General features: G+C 41.4%; 1 protein-coding gene across 3 annotated transcripts in view; it reads left to right on the forward strand.

The window, feature by feature from the left end:
• The window catches only part of LOC121440667 (F-box only protein 38), a 42,537-nt gene extending 24,170 nt beyond the window's left edge, over positions 1 to 18,367 (forward strand). For 2 of the 3 annotated variants that reach the window (XM_041641462.1, XM_041641461.1), the window contains exons 10-22: positions 1,616 to 1,786; positions 3,361 to 3,503; positions 4,292 to 4,505; positions 6,696 to 6,815; positions 8,176 to 8,355; positions 8,808 to 9,542; positions 11,195 to 11,295; positions 11,493 to 11,595; positions 14,300 to 14,466; positions 15,518 to 15,663; positions 16,202 to 16,305; positions 16,656 to 16,769; positions 17,549 to 18,367. In XM_041641462.1, coding sequence (XP_041497396.1) covers positions 1,616 to 1,786; positions 3,361 to 3,503; positions 4,292 to 4,505; positions 6,696 to 6,815; positions 8,176 to 8,355; positions 8,808 to 9,542; positions 11,195 to 11,295; positions 11,493 to 11,595; positions 14,300 to 14,466; positions 15,518 to 15,663; positions 16,202 to 16,305; positions 16,656 to 16,769; positions 17,549 to 17,727 — 2,477 coding nt within the window. In that variant the 3' untranslated portion in view covers positions 17,728 to 18,367. The remainder of the gene's footprint in view (positions 1 to 1,615; positions 1,787 to 3,360; positions 3,504 to 4,291; positions 4,506 to 6,695; positions 6,816 to 8,175; positions 8,356 to 8,807; positions 9,543 to 11,194; positions 11,296 to 11,492; positions 11,596 to 14,299; positions 14,467 to 15,517; positions 15,664 to 16,201; positions 16,306 to 16,655; positions 16,770 to 17,548) is intronic. The other variant, XM_041641463.1, reaches the window with a different exon arrangement.
• Positions 18,368 to 23,022: the final 4,655 nt, after the last annotated feature.

The following is a 23,022-nucleotide window of genomic DNA, read 5'->3' on the forward strand; positions in this document are numbered from 1 at the left end:
TATATTAGGAATAGAGGTTGCTGGGATTCAGTGACCTAAGGATATTTGGAGAAGGATTTTTTATCTCAGAGCTTTATGTGAAGGTGATCATGATGTAAAACTCAGCAATATCAACTTTAAGTTTTAGAACTCTAGAGAGAGATGGAATTGAGAGTTGCCTGTTGTTAGTCATGAGTTTGTATGTGATACTTAAGTACTTCCCTACTTTTCTCTTGATTGGCTCTGAGGAGATATTGGAAAAATGATAAATTTTTCTCTAGCCAAGTTTGGGCTAGAGGAAGGAGAATCAGAAGGTCAAGGTCATCCTTTGCTACGTAACAAAATGGACACCATCCTAGGCAATGTGAGACTATCTCAAAAAAAAAAAAAAAGGATAAATTCATTTATAGCAATTTCTAACACTTGAGGTATTTATTTAGTAAATAGTAGTAGTTTTTACCATTAGCTGCCCTGTAAGCTTAAAACAAAGAAAAGGAATGGAAATGAATTTTTGATGACATCATTGGGATTTTAAAATTTTTAGCCAGTAGAAAAACTTAGGAGCAGTAATGGGTTGCCCTAAAGGCTGGTCGTAGGACATGCATTTGTCATTTTACAGTGGAGCGTTTATGTGGACAGCACCTAATAAATAGGGTCAGTTCAAGATTTTGCTCATTGTAGGAGAATAAGTAATCTTAAAGTCCAAAGAGCATCAAAGAGGTTTAAGTTTAGGATGGCAAGATGACTTCTGCAAGAAATGCCTGCAGTTACCAATACTGGACAGTAATAGAAAGCACAAACTATATGGAGAATAAAATGGGCAGAACTTGGGGTAGATTGATTGGTTAACGAATATTCCAAGCAAAAAATGTACATTGCTCTGTTGTTCAAAAACAGTTCCACCAAGAGCATTTGAGTTTTTGTTTGTAGGGTTGTTGCATTAATTTAAAGGACTATAAGGTTTATGTATATCTGTGTATGTTTCTCTTAGATTGCTAGTACTATCTAACACACAGAGGATGATACAACTTAACTAACATCCTTCAGAGAGCTCTTATGTTTAACTGTCCTGAAGTGTGAGGACCCACCATTCGGAGGAGAGAATGATGATATGTAAGAGTTGAAGTATGGTTGCCAGTGGCATGATTTAGGATAACTTAACACCCTCAACCTCCCCTCCACATTGTGACCTGGCCAGTAACATGTGTCTGAGTTAGAATCAATTCAGGGTAGACACCTATTCACCTGTATTATGGGTTCTGATCCTAGTTTTCCGTGGCCACACTATACTTTAAAAACTCACTCCTTATACCATGAGAGAGTTCCATTTTATGGTTTCGTTTTCCTTTTTAAAAGATAAATTAAAGCATTATAGTTGTACAAACCAGTACATCTCTGAGTTAGTCTTTTTCTTCTTTCTAAACAGTTTAATATTATTTGTTTCCTATTATTTATCCTTTGACTTTTAACATAAATTCTGTGGGTATGAGAATGGTACCATATATTCAGAACAGACTTTAAACCTGAGGTCAGCCTGATGATGGCTGAAACAGAACAGGTTAATCACATGGAATGATAAGATACAGAATTGGCAACACTCCATGGCACTGAGACTTTAAAATTGATTTCTTTCTAGGCAGAATGGCTAATGCAGATTTGGTGAAGTATGGTTTGGCAGATGTGGTAGAAAATCCTGGTATCATCACTGATATAGGAATGAAGGCAGTCAATGAAGTTTTTTCCTGTATCAAATATCTGGCAATTTATAACTGTCCTCATCTACACAACCCATACAATTGGATCTCAGGTACAGTAAACTTGACAATAACACTGTGTTTTCTGGTAGTGAAATATGTCTTTTTATGTGATATGATTGTATTCCTAATGTAGATTTTATATACATATACTTGATGTGGATTATTTATACAAGTTTTGAGGACCATTATTCAGTGAGTTAGAAATACGATCAGTATCTTTCTCAGTTTTTAAAGCTCTTAGCTTACAAGTTCGCAGTGCCCCAGTTACAGAGTTAAGTGCCCTGACCTTTGCCTGCACTTTGCACGTGTGATTAAAACTAAGAGTCTCTGCCCAGAACCTAGGATATTGTTGTTGATTCCTTTGAATTACCTTCAAAGTGGCACATTATCTGAAAGGAAAAAGTAGGGGCATATTTCTAAAAACCTTACTTACATGACTTATTAAACACTAACCTGAAATTAAAGCTTTGATTGACCAGAAGTCCTATTCCTTTTAACCTGTCCTGCCTATCCCATCTCAAATATAGAAGTGACTTTTGTGCTTGATATTTTTCCTTATGGCACAAGCTCATTTTCTCCTATGAAAAAAATTTAATGCTGTTTATTTTAAAGGCCTTCAACTGTCTGTATTCACAAAACCTAAGTAGATTACCGGCTAGAGGATAAGGTTTTTGTGATACCTACTTTAACCAAATACCCTCGCAAATACATACTGAACCCTTGACCTCTTGCCAAGGATCTGCCCCTCCTTGCAGAGCTGCCCTCAGGACTGTTCAGAGCCCTCGAGCCTCTTCTGAGATTGCTTGCCAGAATGTCCGTACCTTACCTATCTGTGGCCCAGATGAATCAACATGTTACTGGAATTTAGGAATTTTAGGATATAACAGGTATAGATCACTTTTAAAAAATAACATTTATTGGGTTTTTGGTTTGTTTTTCTTAAATACAGAAGATTTTAAAGAAGAAAACAAAAAATGGCTTATAATCCCATCACTCAGAACTCCTGTTAACACTTAAATTAAAGTAATACATGCACTTGATAAATTTCAGACAGTACAGAAAGGTACAAAATGAAAAGTCTCCTCTTCTCAAGGTAACCATCATCAACAGTTTCTTATATATTCTTCTGGACAAATTATTTTGTGCATATTACATCCTATACCTATATAGCATTTAAAGTGATTTTTATTCGAAGGCTCTTCCTGTGTTTGCACTGTCCTGTGCCTTAGTTTGCATACTAAGTATGTTCAGGAGAGCGGTCCATCTCAGCAAGCCTGTAGCTCTCCTCATTCTGTCAAAGTAGGTGCATCTGTTCAGCTAAGTGAATGTGCCATGCTTGCTTTCCCCAGTGTCCTGTTGCTGAAAGGATATAGGCTGATAGAGAGTGACATTTCAATCAGGGCCACCTTAGCTTCATGTCAGTGTTTCCTGGGCCATGTATTTCTCACAGTGAAATTAGCTCTGGAGCTTCGTAATAGGTAGTCATCAAGTCTTAAAGACTATGAAATAAGGGAAAAATTACTCAAAAGGAGAGGATTGGAAAGACTTTTGTGATCTGTAGCAAAAATTCATGAGTTGCCTGGGGACAGTGCCGAGTAAACACTTGTCGTATTGTTTTCAACAGATCACTCTAGATGGACACGGCTGGTTGATATCAACCTTGTGCGGTGCCATGCTTTGAAGCTGGATTCTTTCGGTCAGTTTATTGAATTATTGCCCAGCCTGGAGTTTATTTCCCTGGATCAGATGTTTCGTGAGCCACCCAAGGTGAATCTCAGTTGAGAGAAGTTTTTGGGTTTTTTTTTGTTTGTTTTGTTGTGTTTCAGTATGGATACAGGGAAGAAAGCAAAACAACCTGTCATATATGCCTTTCTGCTGTTATAGTTGTATTTTTAAATTCTATCTTCAGTGAAGGTGTGGCATTTATAGCATTGGATGGCTTCTTATTTTTCAGTGTGTGTTAAGGGGTCTTCAGGGAAGGGAGAGTAAAAGTTAGGCTGCTGCCTGTTTTGTAAATTTGTAAAGACGTTAGGACACAGTGCTTTCCCAGAGCACTTAGAAATTAGTCCGCAGAAGCTCAAGTCTGAGGCTAGGAATTCATTTTGGAAATGTTTTACTTTGCTGTCATCTCCTAATAAGTTATATCTTGAACAATCCAATGTTGTCCCATTGTACAAAACGTTATTTTTAAACAGCCTCGCCAGTAGAACAGTATTCATGGTAATCTGTGCTGCTGTGGTTTTTCCTCACTGCTGAAACAGTTCATTATAGTGGGGAAAACATAGGATCTGCTTTTGGTTCCCAGCTAAGCCACTTATCAGTCATGTGATGGCACACATCTTTTTTCCCAGTGTGCACTGATAATTGCAAATCAGGCTAGTGATGCTTTGTCTTGCTTGAAGTGTGGTAGCTTTGAATGAGATCTTTTCTACATATATGAAAGCATTTCTTAAGTTGTACTTTTAAATACTCGTCCTTATGTGAGGATGAAATGAAGAGTTATTAATAAAGTATTCCAACCCAAATTAATAAGCACATGGTTTGTTTTTGCCTAGGGCTGTGCTCGAGTTGGTCTGAGTGCAGGCACTGGAATTGGGGTTTCCTCAGCACTTGTTAGCAACCAGAATTCCAACAATGACAATGATAATAATGCTCAGAATAATAATGCCAACATCCATGACAACAATCACCATCACCCAGATGATTCGGATGAGGAGAATGACTTTCGTCAAGAGCTACAGCCGGGAGAGCAGCAGTTTGCAGCTGATGGTAACTCAGATCTTTCATGAGCTCCAGATGCAAATGAGCTTTGCTTTAGTTTCTGATTCTATCCTGTTGGTTTTTTTCTTACTTGAGCTTGTCACTCGTGGTCCACACACAGAGAATTCAGAGTGGAAGGACTGGTAATACTAGGACTCAGAGTACGTTGACAGCATTAGAGACTTGATTTAACTGAGCTTTAACTCTGAGGATTATAGCAAAGTAGCCTTTAAACTACTTAGGTTAAAAAGGAAATGAGTACCCACTACATGCATGGGCAAGCTACACATGCTCTCAGTCTGCAGATCTTTACAGCTGCCCTGCAGACAAAGTGCATGATCTAATTCCAGCCTATGAAATGTCAGCTCTGTAATTGCCTAGTTCTTTCCTAGCTACTAAACAGCTGCTGTCTGTTAGCCTGTGTACTAATAGGCTTCATCTCCATGCCCTCTGCCAGTGAGTACGAATGAGCCAAGGTAGTTTTCTGGTTTCTCAGTTGATCCCTCAAAGCTAGGAAAATAATTCCTCTAGCCATCTTCCTGTCATTCTTTTGTCTACCGCATAGACGTTGTAACTGATAAGAAATGGGTGTCCTGATCCTGTGGAATGACTTGTAACTAAAGGCGTGCTGTGAACATAGATGTCCTGAACAGAGTTACCTATAAACTTTTATTGTTTTTTGGTCTCAGCAAAATCACCAAAGACTCTCGATCCTGGTGGTTATCTTACTGGACAGATCAACTGTATTTGAGAGTTCTGTCTACTTCTACCTTCTTGAAATACTTTCTTCTCTTGGTGACTCCGTAGTCATTTTCCTGGTTTTACCCTGACCTCATTTGGCATTCCTCCTCAGTTTCTTCCTCTCTCCTGTCCTCCCCTCCCCCCCTCTCCATATTCATTGTCACTTAGAGTAATAGCATTAGTGTTTTTTGCCTTTTGTTGCAAAATCTCATTAGAATACATTCAATACTGGTCTTGTTCTGACTCAAACTAAGATCAGTTAACGAGTTTGGGAAATAGGATATTGTTATAGAAATCTTGAATATTGCTTTGAGGAATTTTTTATTTATTTATTTATTTTTATTGAGAAAAGGAGAAAAAAAAACAAAAAAAAACAAAAACAAGTTTCCACCTCCTCCCAGCCTCCCATTTCCCTCCCCCTCCTCCCACCCTTCTCCCCCTCCTCCCACTCCTCTCCCCCTCCCTCTCCAGTCCAAAGAGCAGTCAGGGTTCCCTGCCCTGTGGTAAGTCCTAGGTCCTCCCCCCTCCATCCATATCTAGGAAGGTGAACATCCAAACTGGCTAGGCTCCCACAAAGCCAGCACATTAAGTAGGATCAAAACCCCGTGCCATTGTCCTTGGCGTCTCATCAGCCCTCATTGTTCGCCATGTTCAGAGAGTCCGGTTTTATCCCATGCTTTTTCGGTCACAGTCCAGCTGGCCTTGGTGAGCTCCCAGTAGATCAGCTCCACTGTCTCAGTGGGTGGGTGCACCCCTCGTGGTCCCGACTTCTTTGCTCATGTTCTCCCTCCTTCTGCTCCTCATTGGGACCTTGTGAGCTCAGTCCAGTGCTCCAGTGTGGGTCTCTGTCTCTATCTCCATCCATCACCAGATGAAGGTTCTATGATGATATGCAAGAATTTTAACATCTGATAAAGTTAGCTATTAGTAGTAGTAAGTTGAAGCTTTTTGGTCTTAAGGCTTTCGTGGACCTTATCCTTTGGAATAATGTGAGAATAAAACCACATGTTCTCATTCATTGATAGGCACTTGATAGAGTAAACACTGAAAAAATCAGGCATTTAAATGCCATTAAAGAGTTATAAACTGTATGTAGTTTATTAATGGTCCTTGCCATATATCAGCCAAAGGTAGAATTTGAGTTTGTGTGCTCAATATAGCCTGGTTAAGACAGCAGGTGCCACAAGGATCATTGTTCATAAGATGATCATCATCTTCAATTGTGACCTTTCTCCTGCCTTTGTCTTACATTGATTTATGAAATAATTCTTTCCCATCTGTGGTTTCCTTCTCTTGGATTAGCTGGGCCCTTCTTTGTCTCTATTGAAACAGTTACAGGCTACTCTTTTAAGAGTAGGTCTCATAATGACGGTGTGTGCTGTCCTGGCCAGAACTGCCAGTTTTACATGCATTGTGGATATTTGCATTTCTTTAGTTTTCACTTTATTTTTATTTAAGCATTAAATGATATGGAAGACATGGTGCAGGAGGATGGAGAGGTGGGAGCTGAGAGTGGAAGTGACGTGCCAGCTCCCAATCAGGGACTCCTTCCTATGGATGCTGATGAGGAACAAGCAGGTAATCATGACACTCTTCCCACATTCATCATCCAGGAAATTAGAATCGGAGTATAATGGCGAATAGGAAGTACTGAGAACAAGCACTGATGTGTTATCTGCTATTCCCTACTGAGCCTTGTTATAAATCATTGATATTCTCCTTGCCGCATACATCTGTATCTTAAGAGTTGTTTATTTGTTTGTTTTGTTTGTAGCTTCAGCCAACAACTGCTTTTTCATTTCACTGTGTGTCTCATGTGTAGATGTAGAAAAAGAAAGCACTCAGACTTTGATGGAAAGTAACTTGATTACATACTCTTGTGTTTGTATGAGCTATGTTCAATGGACACAGCAAGCTGTGTGTGTGTGTGTGTGTGTGTGTGTGTGTGTGTGTGTGTGTAACAATCATTAAGAGGTTATCCGTGTGAGAGGTCAGGAGAGAGGAGTGTAAATGATGCAAATTCAGTGTTTACTTATGTGAGTCTCAAAGCTAATATTTTATTTAAATTTAAAAAATATGTTTGTACTCTGACCTCACTTTGGAGGGGAGGAGGAACAAGGCAGAGGCTGTTCTGGATTAGTGAGTAGACTAAAAAATCCCAGTCTCTGACCCTAGTGGCAGGCTAGTGTCACAAGTCTTTTAAATGGTCTTGATTGGCTCTTTGCTTTCTATGGGAAACAGATTTTCAGAGGTGAGTGGTGTGCTCAGCACAGCGACAGGGAGCAGCCTGAGATTAGAACCCAGCACTGTCCTTCCTGGCTCACCTTGTTCCAAGTGTCTGACGAATGCAGTCACTTACCCCGCAGACTTACTGCCAGCTTTGCCAGTCAGTGTGACAGGCAAGGGCAGACAAGGTTCCTTGCAGTTTGTGTTCTGTCAGGATCATCCGGATTGGAAGAGCTGGAGGTCTGAAGCTGTGCTTTACTTAAGTGCCCATTCTCTACCAAAGTATAGCGAGTGGTCCTCCAGAGAGACTGTACTCACCACTCCATACATTCTGAGGGTTATCTTCTTTGTGTTCTTATACTTTTGGGAAATTGTGTAGCTTAGTTTTTAAAATATTGCAACTGTTACTTGGATTATTTTAGGATGGATTCTTGTGCTTTGTGAAATATTGAAATTGGGACAGATGTTTTAACTTGCCTCTAGAAATGTATGATACCAGTTGTCATTCTAGTCAGCTTCATGTTGTCATAATGGCTGTAGCTTGCTGAAATGCTTTCACAGAATCTCACACAGGGACTTGTTTCACCAAAGTAAGTGATAGAAGCCTGCTTGCCAAAGCATCTTTCTGACCCTAGGTCTCAGAAATAGTACTTTCTGTGAGAGTTTTTCTTGAACAAGTATTCTTAGTCATTGTTTTTGTTTTTTGCTTTAGGACCTAGTGGTCTACAACGCGTAGTAAAACCACCCCCAATTACAGTTCATGATTCAGAGAGTGATGACGAAGAAGACAGTCTAGAACTCCAAGAAGTCTGGATTCCTAAGAATGGCGCCCGGCGTTATTCAGAACGGGAAGAGAAAAATGGAGATTCGGTCCAGTCTAGGGAGCCGGCAGGTGAGCAGCGCCCAGCTCTGGCTTGGCAGTGGGAGGTGTCTGAGCTGCTTCACTCCATCTTCGTATGTGTCTTTACTGCAGCCCACGGTGCAGCTTGCATGTTAGGGTGTGTGCTAGAAAGCAAGGAGGGCAAAAGTCTGAGCAGGAGAGGGCACCACTGTGTGGGTGAGTAGCACAGCAGAGACGGCCGTGAGGAATCCTTCAGTGCGGCTTTAGGTTGCTGTGCATCAGGTTGTCAGTGGTCAGCAGAAGGCCTTGGTTTCTGGAAGGATGGGTGGAGAGCTAATGAGGGAGGCACTAGAGGTGGGTGCTGAGTTTTGTAGTAGTGAGGTACACAACTAGGAAAGGTGCTGCACTTTGGCTCCTGGTCCAGATTTACTCTTGCCTTTTGTCCAGAGTGTGCACTGAAGTCTTTTCTTTCCCTCGGGCCGTTCTTCTTTTTCTGTAAGCAGTAAGTGGAAAAGGCAAGACTCCACTTCGGAAGAGACACAACTCCCATCAGACGGGCCCGTCGAAGCAGTTTCCCCTGGAGGAGGGCAGCTGTGAGAAAGGCTGTCAGGTCACCAGTGAGCAGATCAAAGCTGACATGAAAGCAGCGAGGGATATTCCTGAAAAGAAAAAAAGCAAGGATGTTCATCCCAGCTCCAGCAGCACCAGCGCCAGCGCAGTGGGAAACTCCAGCTCATCCAGCACTGCTTCTCAGAGCCCTGACTTTGTAAGGACGGTGACCAGCGGGGGCTCTTCTGAGCCTAGCCCTGCAGAAGTGGATGTGTCCAGGCAGTGTGTCTGCTCCCCTGCTGGGTCAGAGGACTCTGAGGCCATGGAGGAGGGAGACGCAGAGAGTTCTGTCTGCCCCAGATGCTGCTGTCACAGGCCCCAGGAGTCCCAAAGGAGAACTAGCAGGTGTTCTGATGAGGAACGTCCTTCAACCAGCCGAGCCTGTGTTGTGAATGGCCCGGATGGTACGAGATCCGCCTTTTCCTTTAGGACTCTGCCACAAGGGGGGTCTTCAGGCCCAGCAGATGATGAGAGGACTAATGGGAGTGGCTGTGGGGCTACAGGTGAGGACAGGAGGGGGAGCTCCCAGCCTGAGAGTTGTGACGTGCAGTCTAATGAAGACTACCCTCGGAGGCCCCTTACCAGGGCCAGGAGCAGACTGTCCCATGTACCGCTGATATCTGAGTCAGGTATGACAATGCTCCCAGGGTTAGCAACTGTAGGGCAGGGCTGGACAATGGCCCGAGCTTGTGTCATGAGTCTTCGTATAAAAAGTTAATTTATGGTAAATAGTACTCTATTTGGGAGTTCTGTGGATCATAGAAACTTTTAAATAATTTTTAAGAATGTTTTGGTGGAAGGGGGTATAAAACAGGTTTGATCCAGAAAACCCAGAGTCATTTCACCTTTAAGAAAAGAGAAACCATGTGTGTTTGCCCAGAATGCAGTCCCGATTCTGATGCCTCAGCCCCCATAGATGAACAGTACTTCCACCCCACACTCAGGGTACCTTGGAAAGTGGTCAGGGGATGGCAGGAGCATGAGGTGGCTGGGCTGGTACAGTTCCTTGTCCGTTCCTTGTTCTACTTTTATGGGATTTAGTGATTGCTTTTTGTTTTGTGTGTGTGTTACTGTTTTGTTTTTCCTGAAATTTATTTTGCTCCCAACTAGGTTTGGCAAGAAATAAGCAGGTAAGTAATTAGTTTTCCTCGGATTCTTTGGGTGAAAGTACACACACACATACACACACACACACACACACACACACACACACTTAATTTCATTGCTATTTGTAGTGTATCTGGTTGGCATTGAGTTGAACTGAACATGTTTTTAATCTTAATTCTATTTCTGTTTTAAGGTGATCCCTCTTGCCTTTATTAAATTACTAGTATTTATCAGTAGATAGTAATGGATTTTAATTTTCTCTAAGCATCTCAGCCTTAAAATAAGTCCCACAACAGAGGCAGGGTCCTCTTTTTCATCTACTACAAAAGTGAATTCATGAGGCACTGAGCTCACAAAAGTGAGCTGCTTTTTATTTTTATTTATTTATTTATTTATTTTTGGTTTTTTGAGACAGGGTTTCTCTAGCTTTGGAGCCTGTGCTGGAACTAGCTCTTATAGACCAGGTTGGCCTCGAACTCACAGAGATCTGCCTGCCTCTGCCTCCTGGGTGCTGGGATTAAAAGCAATGTTGAAAGCCAGGTTTTTTTTAGCCAGTATTCATTTTAATTCATAATGGCTAATACGGAAGAAAAGTTGTTGCCTTTAAGGAACTTTAGTTTAAATATGGAAACAGGTATACAGGGAATTTTGTAGAACAATAAATATTTGGAGGTCCAAATAAATTTGTTAGAAGCAAATGATGATTGAATAGGACTGAGATAGGTCATCTTTACCCTGAATACACAAAGATGTTCTGAGCAGAAAGAATGATGGCTTCACATCAAGTATTGGGAGATAGAGAGGAGAATACTGTTGAGAACAGTACAGTGGGGGCCTTTGCCTCACATTTACCCCCAGTGTCAGAAATTGAAGCATACACACTAAGCAGCAGTCATTGAAAGGATTTGGTAGGAAAGTCTTGAGTTAATCCTCCAAGAGTATCTCTAATGAGTTTTACACCGGGAATATGGATGAGATTTGGGGGTTGCGTGCAGGATGAGCTGGTTCAGGTAGGAGGGGTGATCATGACTTGGAGCTGTCTTGGAAACGCACCTAACAGTTTCAACAACCAAGTGAATTTTGGAGTTATGATGGAGTTTTCGTATGCAACTGAACTTGCTCTGGGAGGAAATAAAGAAGGATAAAATTTGAGGGTTTGTTTTTCTTTTTATAGAAGTTGCCAAAACAAAGCCATGTCATGCCGTGAAACGGAAGCGAACTGCAGATAAGTCTACCAGTACCAGTGACCCTGTGATTGAGGATGACCATGTACAGGTAAAAAAGAACTAACTGCCCAGCCCAGTTTTCATGCAACGATTCTGAAGTTTCTATCTTTATCTACTTTCTATATTCTAAAGAGAAAATTTTGTTAGCAGCTTCTAGGTTCTAATGTTGAAAAATTTACCCTTTAAGAAAACAAAGCCCAGGGGAAGATATACTCACTTGTAAATTTTAAACATTTATCATTGTAGGTTCTTGTATTAAAATCTAAAAATCTTGTTGGAGTCACAATGACCAATTGTGGAATCACAGATCTTGTGTTGAAAGACTGCCCCAAGATGATGTTCATCCATGGTATGTATTTGGGGTTATATTGTATAAGAGCATCATGCATCCTAAAGCCAGACCAGTTGGTGCAGGCTGTAACCCCAGCTACACAGACTGAGGCTGGAGGATTCTCCAGTCCCACTGCACATGCTTTCTCTTTCTCATTTATTTTATATACTCCTATATATCTTTCATGACCTTCCTCACATGACTGCCTCAAATCTAGGCTGGTCTCTGTAAGGTTTTAAAGTTTTAAATGTATATTATACCCATTTATAGTGGTTTTGTTTCCTATTTATATTTTTTTTCCTTTTAAATAGAAATATAAAAGGAAAAAAATAATCTAGGCTGGGTGTGGTGGCATACACCTTCAATCCAAAACACTTAGGAGGAAAAGGTAGGCAGTACTTAGAGTTTGAGGCTAGCCTAGTCTTCATAGCAAGTTCCAGGCTAGCCAAGGCTACACAGTGAGACCTTGTATAAAAAAAAAAAAAAACAAGTTAATATCTGCCTTGTTCCTGCCTTGAGTGATTTACATGTTGTATGTTCATTTTCTTCTGTGTGTAAAGTGTATATAATTTTGCTTAAGTCACATGGCCTTTGGCCTTTGTTGTAGTTAAATGCAGTGGGGTGTGTTGTGTGTGTACATTCATATATACATACATGGAGGTACACAGTACAGAGTATGCCTGCTACAAGATACCTTATACAACTGGGCATGACTCACATTTGTAGTCTTAGTACTTAAGAGGCTGAAACAGGATTGCCGGGAACCCAGTGCCAGCTTGGGCCACAGAGCAAGAATCTGTCTTGAAGGAAACATCTAGCAGATGTTATATTAGTATTTCAGAAAAATTGTTAAAACAGTTTAGTTATATTTTCTGTTTCCTGTGGTACTGGTGATTATAGTGATATTTTATTATGTTTTAATAAATAAAGCTTGCCTAAAGAGCAGAAGGACCAAGCTAAGCCACTAGAGGTCAGGCAGTAGTGGCACACACCTTCAATCCCAGGATTTGGGAGACAGAGACAGATGGATCTCTGTGAATTCAAGGCCACCCTGGGCTACACAAGATCAATGCAAAATCAAATCCAGGTGGTGGTGGTGCAAACCTTTAATCTCAGCACTAGAGGGAGTATAAAATGGGAGGAGAGAGGCTCTGTCTGCTTAGTCTACAGGCACCCAGCCTTAGTAGAGCTAAGACTTCTAGTGGCTTGGCTGCTTGCTTTTCTGAGTTTTAGGTTTAGTCAATATCTGACTCTGAGTTTTTATTATTTGTGCTACATATGATAAAGAAATCCCATTAATTCCATTAAAAGACACCTTCCAAATATGTCATCAAAGTAGGAGAATATAAAAAGGACAGATATGACTCTCTCCTCTGATTTCTATAAGATGTCAGACTCTGTTCATGCTGCAGAAATTTGAATATTTTTCTATTTCAACCAACAAGGTTTATGCCATAGAATATCTGATCAAGTCACTACCTCCATTTGGAGTTTCTTCCTGAAACAGAAAGCTCTGAATGCATACAATAGGCTTGCCCTTCCTAACTTGCTCAGGGGTCCACCCTCTGCCTCTGGGCATCTAAAACAACTTCCAGACACTCCCCTTTGCTATATCAACCTCTCAAAGTAATGAAGTGCTTCTTAGAGAGTGCCACTGGCTTTAGTGCTGTGCTTTGCCCATAATTCTCTGGCATCATCCTCAGCCTGCTGATATAGATCATAGGGTCCACCTTCTGCCCTTGAAAGCAAGGTGTAGAGTCTTAGAAAAGTAACTCAACCTCTAGACAGCAGCTAAGTTAATGGCAAATGGGATGCCTAAATGAGATTAGATCTAAGCTTTGTCTGGTTTTACAGCAGAGAGCCATCAGGTCCGTATCACCATCTGGTTCACTCTCTTTTTTATTTCTGTCTAATTCCTTCTTTTTTATGTAACAGAGGATGCAGTGAGCCTGAAGGCAGGATGCTGGCAGTAGTTAAACATGGAAGTTAGTTAGAGGGCAGAGTGCTCTGGAAGATGGTGTTTGTGTTGAAGATCTTGTAGACCTTTATGAAAGTTTAATCAGGCAAATCAGCTTTGTGGTTGTACAGTTGCATCCATTTAATCCTCTCTCCAGATGAACTACATGTTTTAAAGAAGGAAAGGAGAAGGGATGGGGTGTAGTTGGTGTATCAGCGTAGTGACGTTTGTGAGGTGAGGAGCAGACACTTCTCCCTCTGACTTGATGTTTGCTGTGCTGAACAAGAAGTTGTTTTAGGTAATGTTTCCAGTAGATATTTGCACAGTGCTGGAATCCCTAGCCGAAGACTTCAGAGTTCACATAGTGCTGTGCCTTTTCTCAAGATCTGTTTCTGTATTTGTGACAGGAGTTAAAATTAACTCTGTTCAGTTTTACCATTAAATACAAGGTAATATTTGTGAATTGTTCTAGGTATGACCTTTAACTATGTAGTTATGCCATTCAGTAGTTCTTCAGCATTAAATGTCTCCTGGGCAGGTCAGCTGCTAAGGAAGAGGGGCCTTACTGTCTTTCTGACATGAGGATAGCCAGCTTCTGAATTGAGTCACGGTGTCATCTCTTAGCTGTTATTTGTATTTGACCAGCATAGTACCTGTGTTCACAAACACAGTGCCTGGGCCAGGGTTTCCCAGAGAAGCTTCTAGGACTCTATGCTTTGCACTCTTGTGTGAATTATTTATAGCACTTATTGCTTTATTTTATAGCTACCAGGTGCAGAGTACTGAAACATTTAAAAGTAGAAAATGCACCGATTGTAAACCGATTTGACTATGCACAGTGCAAGAAACTAAATATGGATCAGGTCCTAGATCAAATACTGAAGATGCCGCCAGAGAGGAACCGCATCATCTACCTGCGTCCAATGCAGCAGGTAACGAGCTCTGCTTTTTTATGATAAAGTACATCTTGTACTAATATTTGTTTATGAAATCTGTTTTGTTCAATCTTCAGTAATGATTCTTTAAAATCTGTTGAGCTTTCATAAGCAAACCAGATTTTTTTTGCCAATATTGCATGTTAATGCTTTGCTGCTAACTCTTTAGGGACTCCTAGCAGCTACATGGTCTCCTTCAGCAGGCTGGAAGTGGGCTGTTGACTAAGAGCATGCGCTCAGATCACAGACTTCCTGGTTCAGATTCTTCTTTGGCATGGAGCAAGTTCTTTAACATCTGTCTCTTAATTTCTTATGTGTAAAATTAAAATCATACTTAAGTTTTTGTGGTGTTTTAGCTAATTTATATGATATACTAGGACAGTTGCTGGTGTACCTTAAGCAATAGTGTGATAGCTGTAATTTTTATTGGAAGTGTGTATGTAGGATGATGCTTGTTGCCAGAATGAAATATTAAACAACTCTTGGACTCTTGAGATTTAGGCTCCTAAAATTAGTTAATCAAATTCATAAGTGTATTAATACTCAAAACTGGCTACATGATTAAAACTAGATGATGTTTTTCTTCCTTAAGCAAGTTTTCCTTTCTGAGAAGGAGTTAAATTCATGTTTCCCTGAAAGCTCAAGATTCAGAAGGGCATCCACGAGAATGCACTGTCAGCACAGAGTCTGTAACGAGAAACTTAGCGATTGTTCTAAGTAGGCCAGTTGTATACACTCTGGGTTCTGTAAAGCAGCTTGGAGCTACACCTGTGAAGGACAGCCTCTGGAGATGGGGAGTTGATGGCCATCACCTGAGTCAGCTCTCTGACTTACCAGGTTCTTACACAGCAGTGAGGGGGAAATTGCTGAGTCCACTGTGCAGAGAATTCGCTAAGTCTTAATCCAAACATGGCAAGCTGTGCTTTGAGACAGAGCTATTATTTGATTTCCAAATCAGCCAGGCATTTCAAAACTGAAGCTTTTCAAGGTCTTCAGAAGTCTCAGACATATTATTAGTCCGAAAACCTTTTTCTGGTGTCTTCCACAGGTAGATACACTAACTTTGGAGCAGAAGCTGTTTAGTGGCCCCTACCCCTATCACATTTGTATCATCCACGAGTTCAGTAATCCTCCCAATGTGCGGAACAAGGTGCGCATTCGCAACTGGATGGACACTATAGCCAATATCAATCAGTAAGTGACTCTGTGGCACTTTTTCATAGTTCTCCCTTTGGTTGCTTTTAGGAGCAAATTCTAATTCATTTTAAATGATTCCAATTGGTCTTTTTAAGTAGACTTGTCATGACATAAATGTGTAAAAAAGCTTCAAAGAAAATTTCAAACTTAAAATCATGCATGTATTTATGTAACATTTTATTCAAACTTAGAGAAAAAATCCTAAGAAAACCGCATACACATGTTATTTCTCCAGACATGGAGGATGCCAAAAATTCAAGTTAATGACAGTCTTGAGACTCTACAGAAAATTGTTTTTAATTTTATAAACAGTGTACTAAGTACCCTTAATATACAAGCTATTTGCCCAGAGACTCCGTGAATGCAGGTTAGACTTGCTCTCTGTGTGGAGTCATTGGTGATGACAGAGAGTTGTCGTCTTTCTACCTGAAGTTGTTGGTAGAATCTAAGCTTGAATGAACCAGACGGTTGCTTTCTCTCCAGCATTCTTTTTCAGTTGTTTATTTACCTGATTTTTTTCTCCTATTGCCTCCAGAGAACTCATTAAATATGAATTTTTCCTGGAAGCCACTAGGACTGAAGAAGATTTAAAGAAATACCCTAAGTACCCCTGGGGGAGAGAAATTTACACTTTAGAGGGTAAGAATTTACCTAGACTGGGGAGTTAAATTTCAAGCTGTGAACTAGATGGGAGGGGCATGCCTTAGGGGAGACATGGAGCGCCTTAGAATTAATTCATCAGATTGGGTGTGAATCTCTGCAAGAAGCAGAGGCTGGATAAATATTTGTCTATGTCTTTACCACCCCTAGAATAACCAGAATCTGTTGACACACAAAAGGTAAATCAAAATTAAGAGTTGTAGTGGTTAGAAACGCCTTTGAAGGCAGTTGTTTCAGTCTCTGTACCCAGCTGTAACTGCTTAGGTCTAGTTTGCTGCTATCACCATTTCTATGCCAACGGGACTTTGATAGCTGTCTGCTTATTTCAGGTGTTGTGGATGGAGCACCATATTCCATGATTTCTGACTTCCCTTGGCTGAGGTCACTGCGGGCAGCAGAGCCCAACAGCTTCGCCAGATACGATTTTGAAGATGATGAAGAGAGTAATTATGACCTGATCTAACTTGTGTTCTCTAGCTTGAGTCTGTCTTAGTGTGTTAAATAGTTAATAGCAGCAGATGCACAGTGGGTCTGCTGTCCACACGATGGTAATCTCGAATACCTTCAGTTTCCTGTGCATTTAGTTGTTTTGTTGTATGGTACATTGGATATACGCTGGAAATTTAACTCAGGACTAATGAAAAATACAGCAGCCTTACTAAACCACTTCGAGTTTGCCTCTTGAGAAAGATTCTCATGTAGCCCAAGCTTGCCTCCAGTTATCTGTGTAGTGAGTCTGGCCTTGAATGCCTAGTCCAGGTTGCTGGGATTATGTTCAGCATGTGCACCTGCACCTGACAAGCTCACTGATCTTTACTGAAGAATTTACAAACTTGGTGGTTCAGATTGTTCACTTACACTAATTAGTTGCCTGATCATGGAAGCATTGTGTCACTGCAACTTACTGTGATTTAAGTGTAGAAATTTGGGGGGAAGCTTTTAATAATTTTTTCTAAGTTTTAACATATTTGTATATTTACCTATAGGCAAAACTTTGAAATAAATATGTATAAAGTTGTACTTAGCATAATTTACTCGTTGGTGCATTATTTTTACCTGGAGACTTTGATCATGTCTGCTGTCTTAGACTTCAGCTCTGATATAAAACTGAAGTAGCAAGGACAAATTCTATGAGCTGTCCTTGTGTCAGCTACATTGTGGTACAGGAAATGGACCCGGTGATTCATTCTAAGTCTTTTCTCGTCTCTTTGCTGTTTCCCAGGCACCATCTATGCTCCTCGAAGGAAAGGACAGCTGTCTGCAGACATTTGTATGGAGACAATAGGAGAGGAAATCTCAGAGATGCGCCAGATGAAAAGGGGCGTATTTCAGCGAGTGGTGGCCATTTTTATCCACTACTGTGATGTCAATGGAGAGCCAGTTGAAGACGACTACATTTAAAGAGATCTTCCCTGACTCTTCTGCCTCAGAATGGTCAAGAAGACTACACAGGAAACTTCGGGCTTGGAATTGGGAGGCCCTGGCTCAGTTTGTTATATAGGAGATATATAAGGAACATGGAAATTGTATACAAAGATTTATATATAGAAGAAATATACAAAGACATTTCCAAAAGTAACATCTTTATATCCTATGTTTATACATCTTAATTTAAAGAAGTCATTTGAATGAAGGCAGATAATTGACAATTGATTCTGTTCCCTTTTCCTGACTTAGTTCTCAGTGCCGTGTGAGTGAGCCCATTTTCTCTGCTACTCGCCATTGTCCCTTCAGTCTGTGCCTTTTCTCCTTCAGCAGAGCTTCTGCGTCAGTGCTAAAGAGTGCTGTGTCCTGTGTGTCTCGTTATTAAAATGCCAACTAACCCTCAGTCAGAGAAGGCTGTCTCTGTACTATGGTGGGCTTCTGTTTTTCTTAGTGTTTATATTTGGCATATTTCTTTAAATGAAAAGATCCACAAACTTAAAAAATGAATTTGGAGGGCAAATAGAAAGTTTTCAGAGCATTTCTAGTTATTTATTTCCGCATTCAATTGTGTATCTGCTTTATCTTGAACATGAAAATAAACATTTAGTAAAAACTTTATTGTTGCCATGGACTTGAAACTGTATTTTACGGCCGGCAGCAGTGCTACACAGAGAAGCAGTGTGTGGTTGTGTCTGACTCAGCAACGGTGTCCACTTTCTGATCCCATTTCAGAGTGTGGCCATGAGCAGCGCAGCACACGAACCACACGAAAGCTGCGGGCTGCAGAGCTGCGGCAGAATGCTGAGGAAATGGGCCACGGGCTCGTTCAGAGGAACCGCCTTTCTCTTGCAGCTGGAGGCTGCCTCCTGCGGCAGTGGTGGTGCTGTTCACTCTCAGGGGCATCACCAAATGACTTTGCCATTCGATAAATAAGTGACCTTTAACAGGCTTCAGAAGCCAAAGGCTAAAGTCAAAGGAATTATGGTCTCGAAATGGTCAGGTCTTTCAGAATTTGTTCAGCCCCTTCCTTTTCCCTGGGTTTAATTAAGGCCAAGAAAGGAAAATATCAGTCATCCATGATCAGGACTTGGTGTTTGCTGGATAAGACATGAATTTGGTTTATGATCCCAACTGTATAGACAGACAGGCACGGGTGCTGGTGAGCTTCCCTAACACTGGACTCCTGCATGACAGGTGCCCGTGTCTTCAAAACTTTTAAAATTCTTGACTTGCAAGGTTTTTAAACATCTTAAATATGATTGGATAGTTCATCTTTTGGTTGCATTGGGGTTTTTTTTAGCCCTTTTTTTATTTAAATTTTTTAAATTTTGCACACTAGCCCAGTTACCCTTTCCTCCCCTTCTCCCACCCCCTCACCTCATCCCATCTCAGCTCCATTCAGTCAGTAGAGGTAGTAAGGCCTCCTTGGAGAGTCAACAAAGTCTGGTATACCATTCTCCCCACAGATTGAGGTACATAACTGTCACCCAAATTCAGGGGTCATTGCATTGTTTTTTAACTGTTTAGTTGACTGCTCAGGTTATAACTGCTCAGTAAGAGGCAGGACACAAATGCAGAATAATAACCTATAGTTCTCAGCAAGAACCAACCCCTCTAGTTTCCTCCTCGCTGTAGCAAGGACCTCAGATAGACAATGCTTACATTGGCCACAAGAGGTAGCTGCTCTTTAACGTTACTCAGTTGCCAGTCATCACAGACTCCTTGAATACAAAGGGGCCCTAAGATCATTAATAAAGATGCTGAAGGTAGACAACCGAAAACACAAGAGTAGAAGCCACCCACTCTCAGACACTTGGTAAATATGAACAAACAGCTAGGAGTGACTGTCTTATAGCAAGGTCAGCAAGTGTGTGGGCTAGAGAGTTAATATTTTATGTTCAGTGAGCCATAGACCTCTGATGGGTAAGCCATGAACAGCACACAAAGATGGTCATATTATGACAAAACTTTATTTATAGACAGAAAATTGAATTCCACATAATATTCACATCACAAAATAGTACTCTTGGGTTTCAGCCGAGACATACTAAAAAGCAAAAACCATTCTGAAGGTTTGCAGACTACATCTTGGCCAGTTTACCAACACCTCATGGACAGCTGAGTTTTCCATCCATTCAGTTATGTCACCAGCTTTGTGGTACAAAGGTCTGCTTTTAAAAGACCTTAAATAGTTCACAGATGACCTCTGACTGAGCATCAGGATCAAAAAGAACCGTGTGTCTCATGCTGCCAGGCCCAGTATATGGATCTAATACTTTAAACAATAGCCGACACTGAGTCTTAAGGTGACTTAGTACCTGCAGTCAGAAGTCCTGGATTCAGATTCTGACTTCCTCAGACAACAGCTCTCACCAGGAGAAGAGTGCTCTGTGGTGGAGAGGCCAGAGCTGGAGCCTCTCTTTTGGTCATTGTAATTTGGTCGTCTGTAAAGTGATAATAGTTACCCACCCCCACCAGGCAGGGGTGAGGGTTCAGCGGGAACATCGAGTATAATCCCAGGTTTATTATAAAAGTCAGGTTTGCTTGGTTTTCTGGGTTTTGTGTCTGTGTGTGTGGTTTTTGTCAGTTTATTTTCATGTTTTTTTTTCCTTAATATTTCCTTAATGTCCCTTAGACCATATCCTAGGATAGCGATCTTTGAGAACTAGACAGGCCTTAGAGAGGAGGCCACACTTGACACTAGCATCTTGAGTTGGTTACCATGCCTCCTAAGCTTGTTCACATCCAATTTAGCAGTATAGATAGATACCTTGCTCAAAAGCAGGTGCTTAGGATTACTGGATGTGGATGTTTATCAGTCTGACTCCAAAGAATCCCTCCAAGGAAAAGGAAGTCAGGTGAGCCCCATTGTGAGGCTGGCTCTTGCCCACAGGGCAACGGCTGTGTCTCAGCTGCTGCTTCATCCTGAAACCATCCAGCTGACCTCGTGGAAGACATTGGATGGAGTCGGGTACTGAATCTCCCACTCTGCAAGACTGGCAGCATGAAACACATGTGTATTGGTGTGAAGTGATGTGCAGTGTTGACTGCTGAGAGGCAAATAGCGGATCACGTACAGCATCACCTTAGTCGTAAACAACAGCGCACAACCACAAATTACTGAACTACATATGCCAAGTGATAAGTCCCCGCCCCCACCCACCTTGGGAATGGAGTGGCACTGAACTGGGGTCAAGAGTATTTACCTTATCAGTGTTATGGGGCTTTTTTTTATAGTGGGAATAGACTACATAAATGCATCATTTATGTAAACCATAATTTACGTAGGAGGGGAAAAAAATCACTGTGCCAGGATAGGAGGACCTATGTGTTTCCATCCATTTGTCACATTTCCTTGGGCAAGTCACTTGCTGTGACCAAGTCTTGTCTATAAAAATGAACCAGTAATCATACCACAAGCTGTTGTGAAGTTCTGAGAACTTGTGAAAGGGCAGATAAACTGTAAAGTGCCCATAGTGGTGAGCAGATACTAAGAAAAACAGGCTTGCATCCAAATAGTTTAAGTTCAACCAAGAAGTCTGGAGAATTCAGATTGCCTCCTGCAGGGGGCCTTGATGAAGGTTTGCAATATTCAGGGTTCAACCATTTGCCTCAGTCTGCTGCTGGCTACCCAGTAACCCCAGGCTCCGAGTGCTAGAGAGCCTTCCTGCTGCTCATCCCTGGACCAGAATACCTCCATCATTTGATTTAATTATGGAAACAATGCCCAGGGAAGAAAACAATAGAGCAAGTGAATGGCAGAGCTCAGACCAGAACAGGCACAGCTCTGGGTCCCTAGGTGATAGGGGAGGGACGTGGCCATGAGAACAAAGAGCTTGTCCCTGCTCTCTCCTACCACAGCCCAGTACTTCAATGCATCCTCCCATTGAAGGCCATTGGGAGTGTTGAAGATGGTGGACTACGGAATCGGGAGGCCTGGGCCTCCATTCCACATCCATACTTGTCAGGTTCGTCACCAGATGTTTTCTCTGCTGAGGTTTGCTCATTTTTAGTGGGATGTAGTTTTGGTACTTGCAGTAAAGGTGTTCATGAGAAAATCCATGAAAAGCACTTAACCAAGTGCCCAGTGGAAAGGAGTTAGTTAGCTTCTCTTGCTGTTGTCTTACTATTCATTAAGTTCAGAAGGTGCTAGAGTAAAGGAGACGCAACCTGGATTAAGTACAATGCTAATAAAAATAGTAAGCAATTTGTTTCCCTTCTATCTTTGTTTCCAAAAACATGGAATGTAATTTGTACTAAGTGGATGAATTTCTATAGCTTGGGATCCAGTTTAAATTCTTGTGATATTTCCAACTCCCAGAGAGGAGATAGGGAGACCCTACCAGCACGTGTTTGTCTTCCTGGGACATGAAGAGGCAGGGGACATGCTCTGAGTATTGACATCTGGTTAGTATGTAACAGCGTGATGTTATTTTTATTTATCTCTATGGCTGCTTTCTATTTACAGCAAATAAAGCTGATTTTCTATTTTGGGTCTGATAAAGCATTTCCTTCTAAACTAAATTCCTGTAAGTGAAATGAAGATATTACATAATTAACAGTACAGGCAAAGCATATCTTCAGCGAAACTTGTAACAGTGGCTTTTGGTGACCCATGTTGGGATGTTCACGCAGATACAGCCAGCTCAGAGACCGTCTGCATTTCGCAGAATAGAGCGAGGAAAGTTCTGCTCAGAGCAGAGCAACAGTATGCCTGAACCCAGATCTTAAGTCAGTCCCTGTGCTGGCTACATTCAAATCCAATTCTTAGTCTTGGTTTCCTAGGTTGTGTGCAAAGAGTCCACTTTTGGCCAAAAAGGGCAAAAAACGTTTTCCTCGTAGGGGCAGCTTTTGAGCACAGCTAATTGCAGGAAAGAGGGAAAGAAAAGTACCTTGCATTGCTCACCTAAGAGAGCCACAATGCCAAAGAGAAATTGCTGGACAGCACAGCACCAGGATGACACTTCGTTCTCACTTGAAGATAATTTGGTTGTTGCTGCTCTCTGGTCTCTCACTGAGTCCCCTCCCTCAACTACCCACAATGCCCCTGCCCTACCCCATTTCCCAGATAGTTGTTTCAGGGCAGAGCAAGCAGGAAGTGGAAACGTTACTGAGAGGCAAAGCTGAAATCTGAAAGTTGGTTTTGTTCTTTTGTTTTTAACCAATACATTGTAGGTTTTATTTCTTTTACTTTCTAATTGCTAATGGAGAGGGCTGGTGACCTGGACCAGCAGGTTGTTCTTCAGTGACAGCCTTCTAAGTTGGAAGGCC

This window comes from Microtus oregoni, unplaced genomic scaffold, assembly GCF_018167655.1.
Source record: "Microtus oregoni isolate MIOR12 unplaced genomic scaffold, Mior012 000069F_ref0000032, whole genome shotgun sequence".
NCBI classification, from domain to species: Eukaryota; Metazoa; Chordata; class Mammalia; order Rodentia; family Cricetidae; genus Microtus; species Microtus oregoni.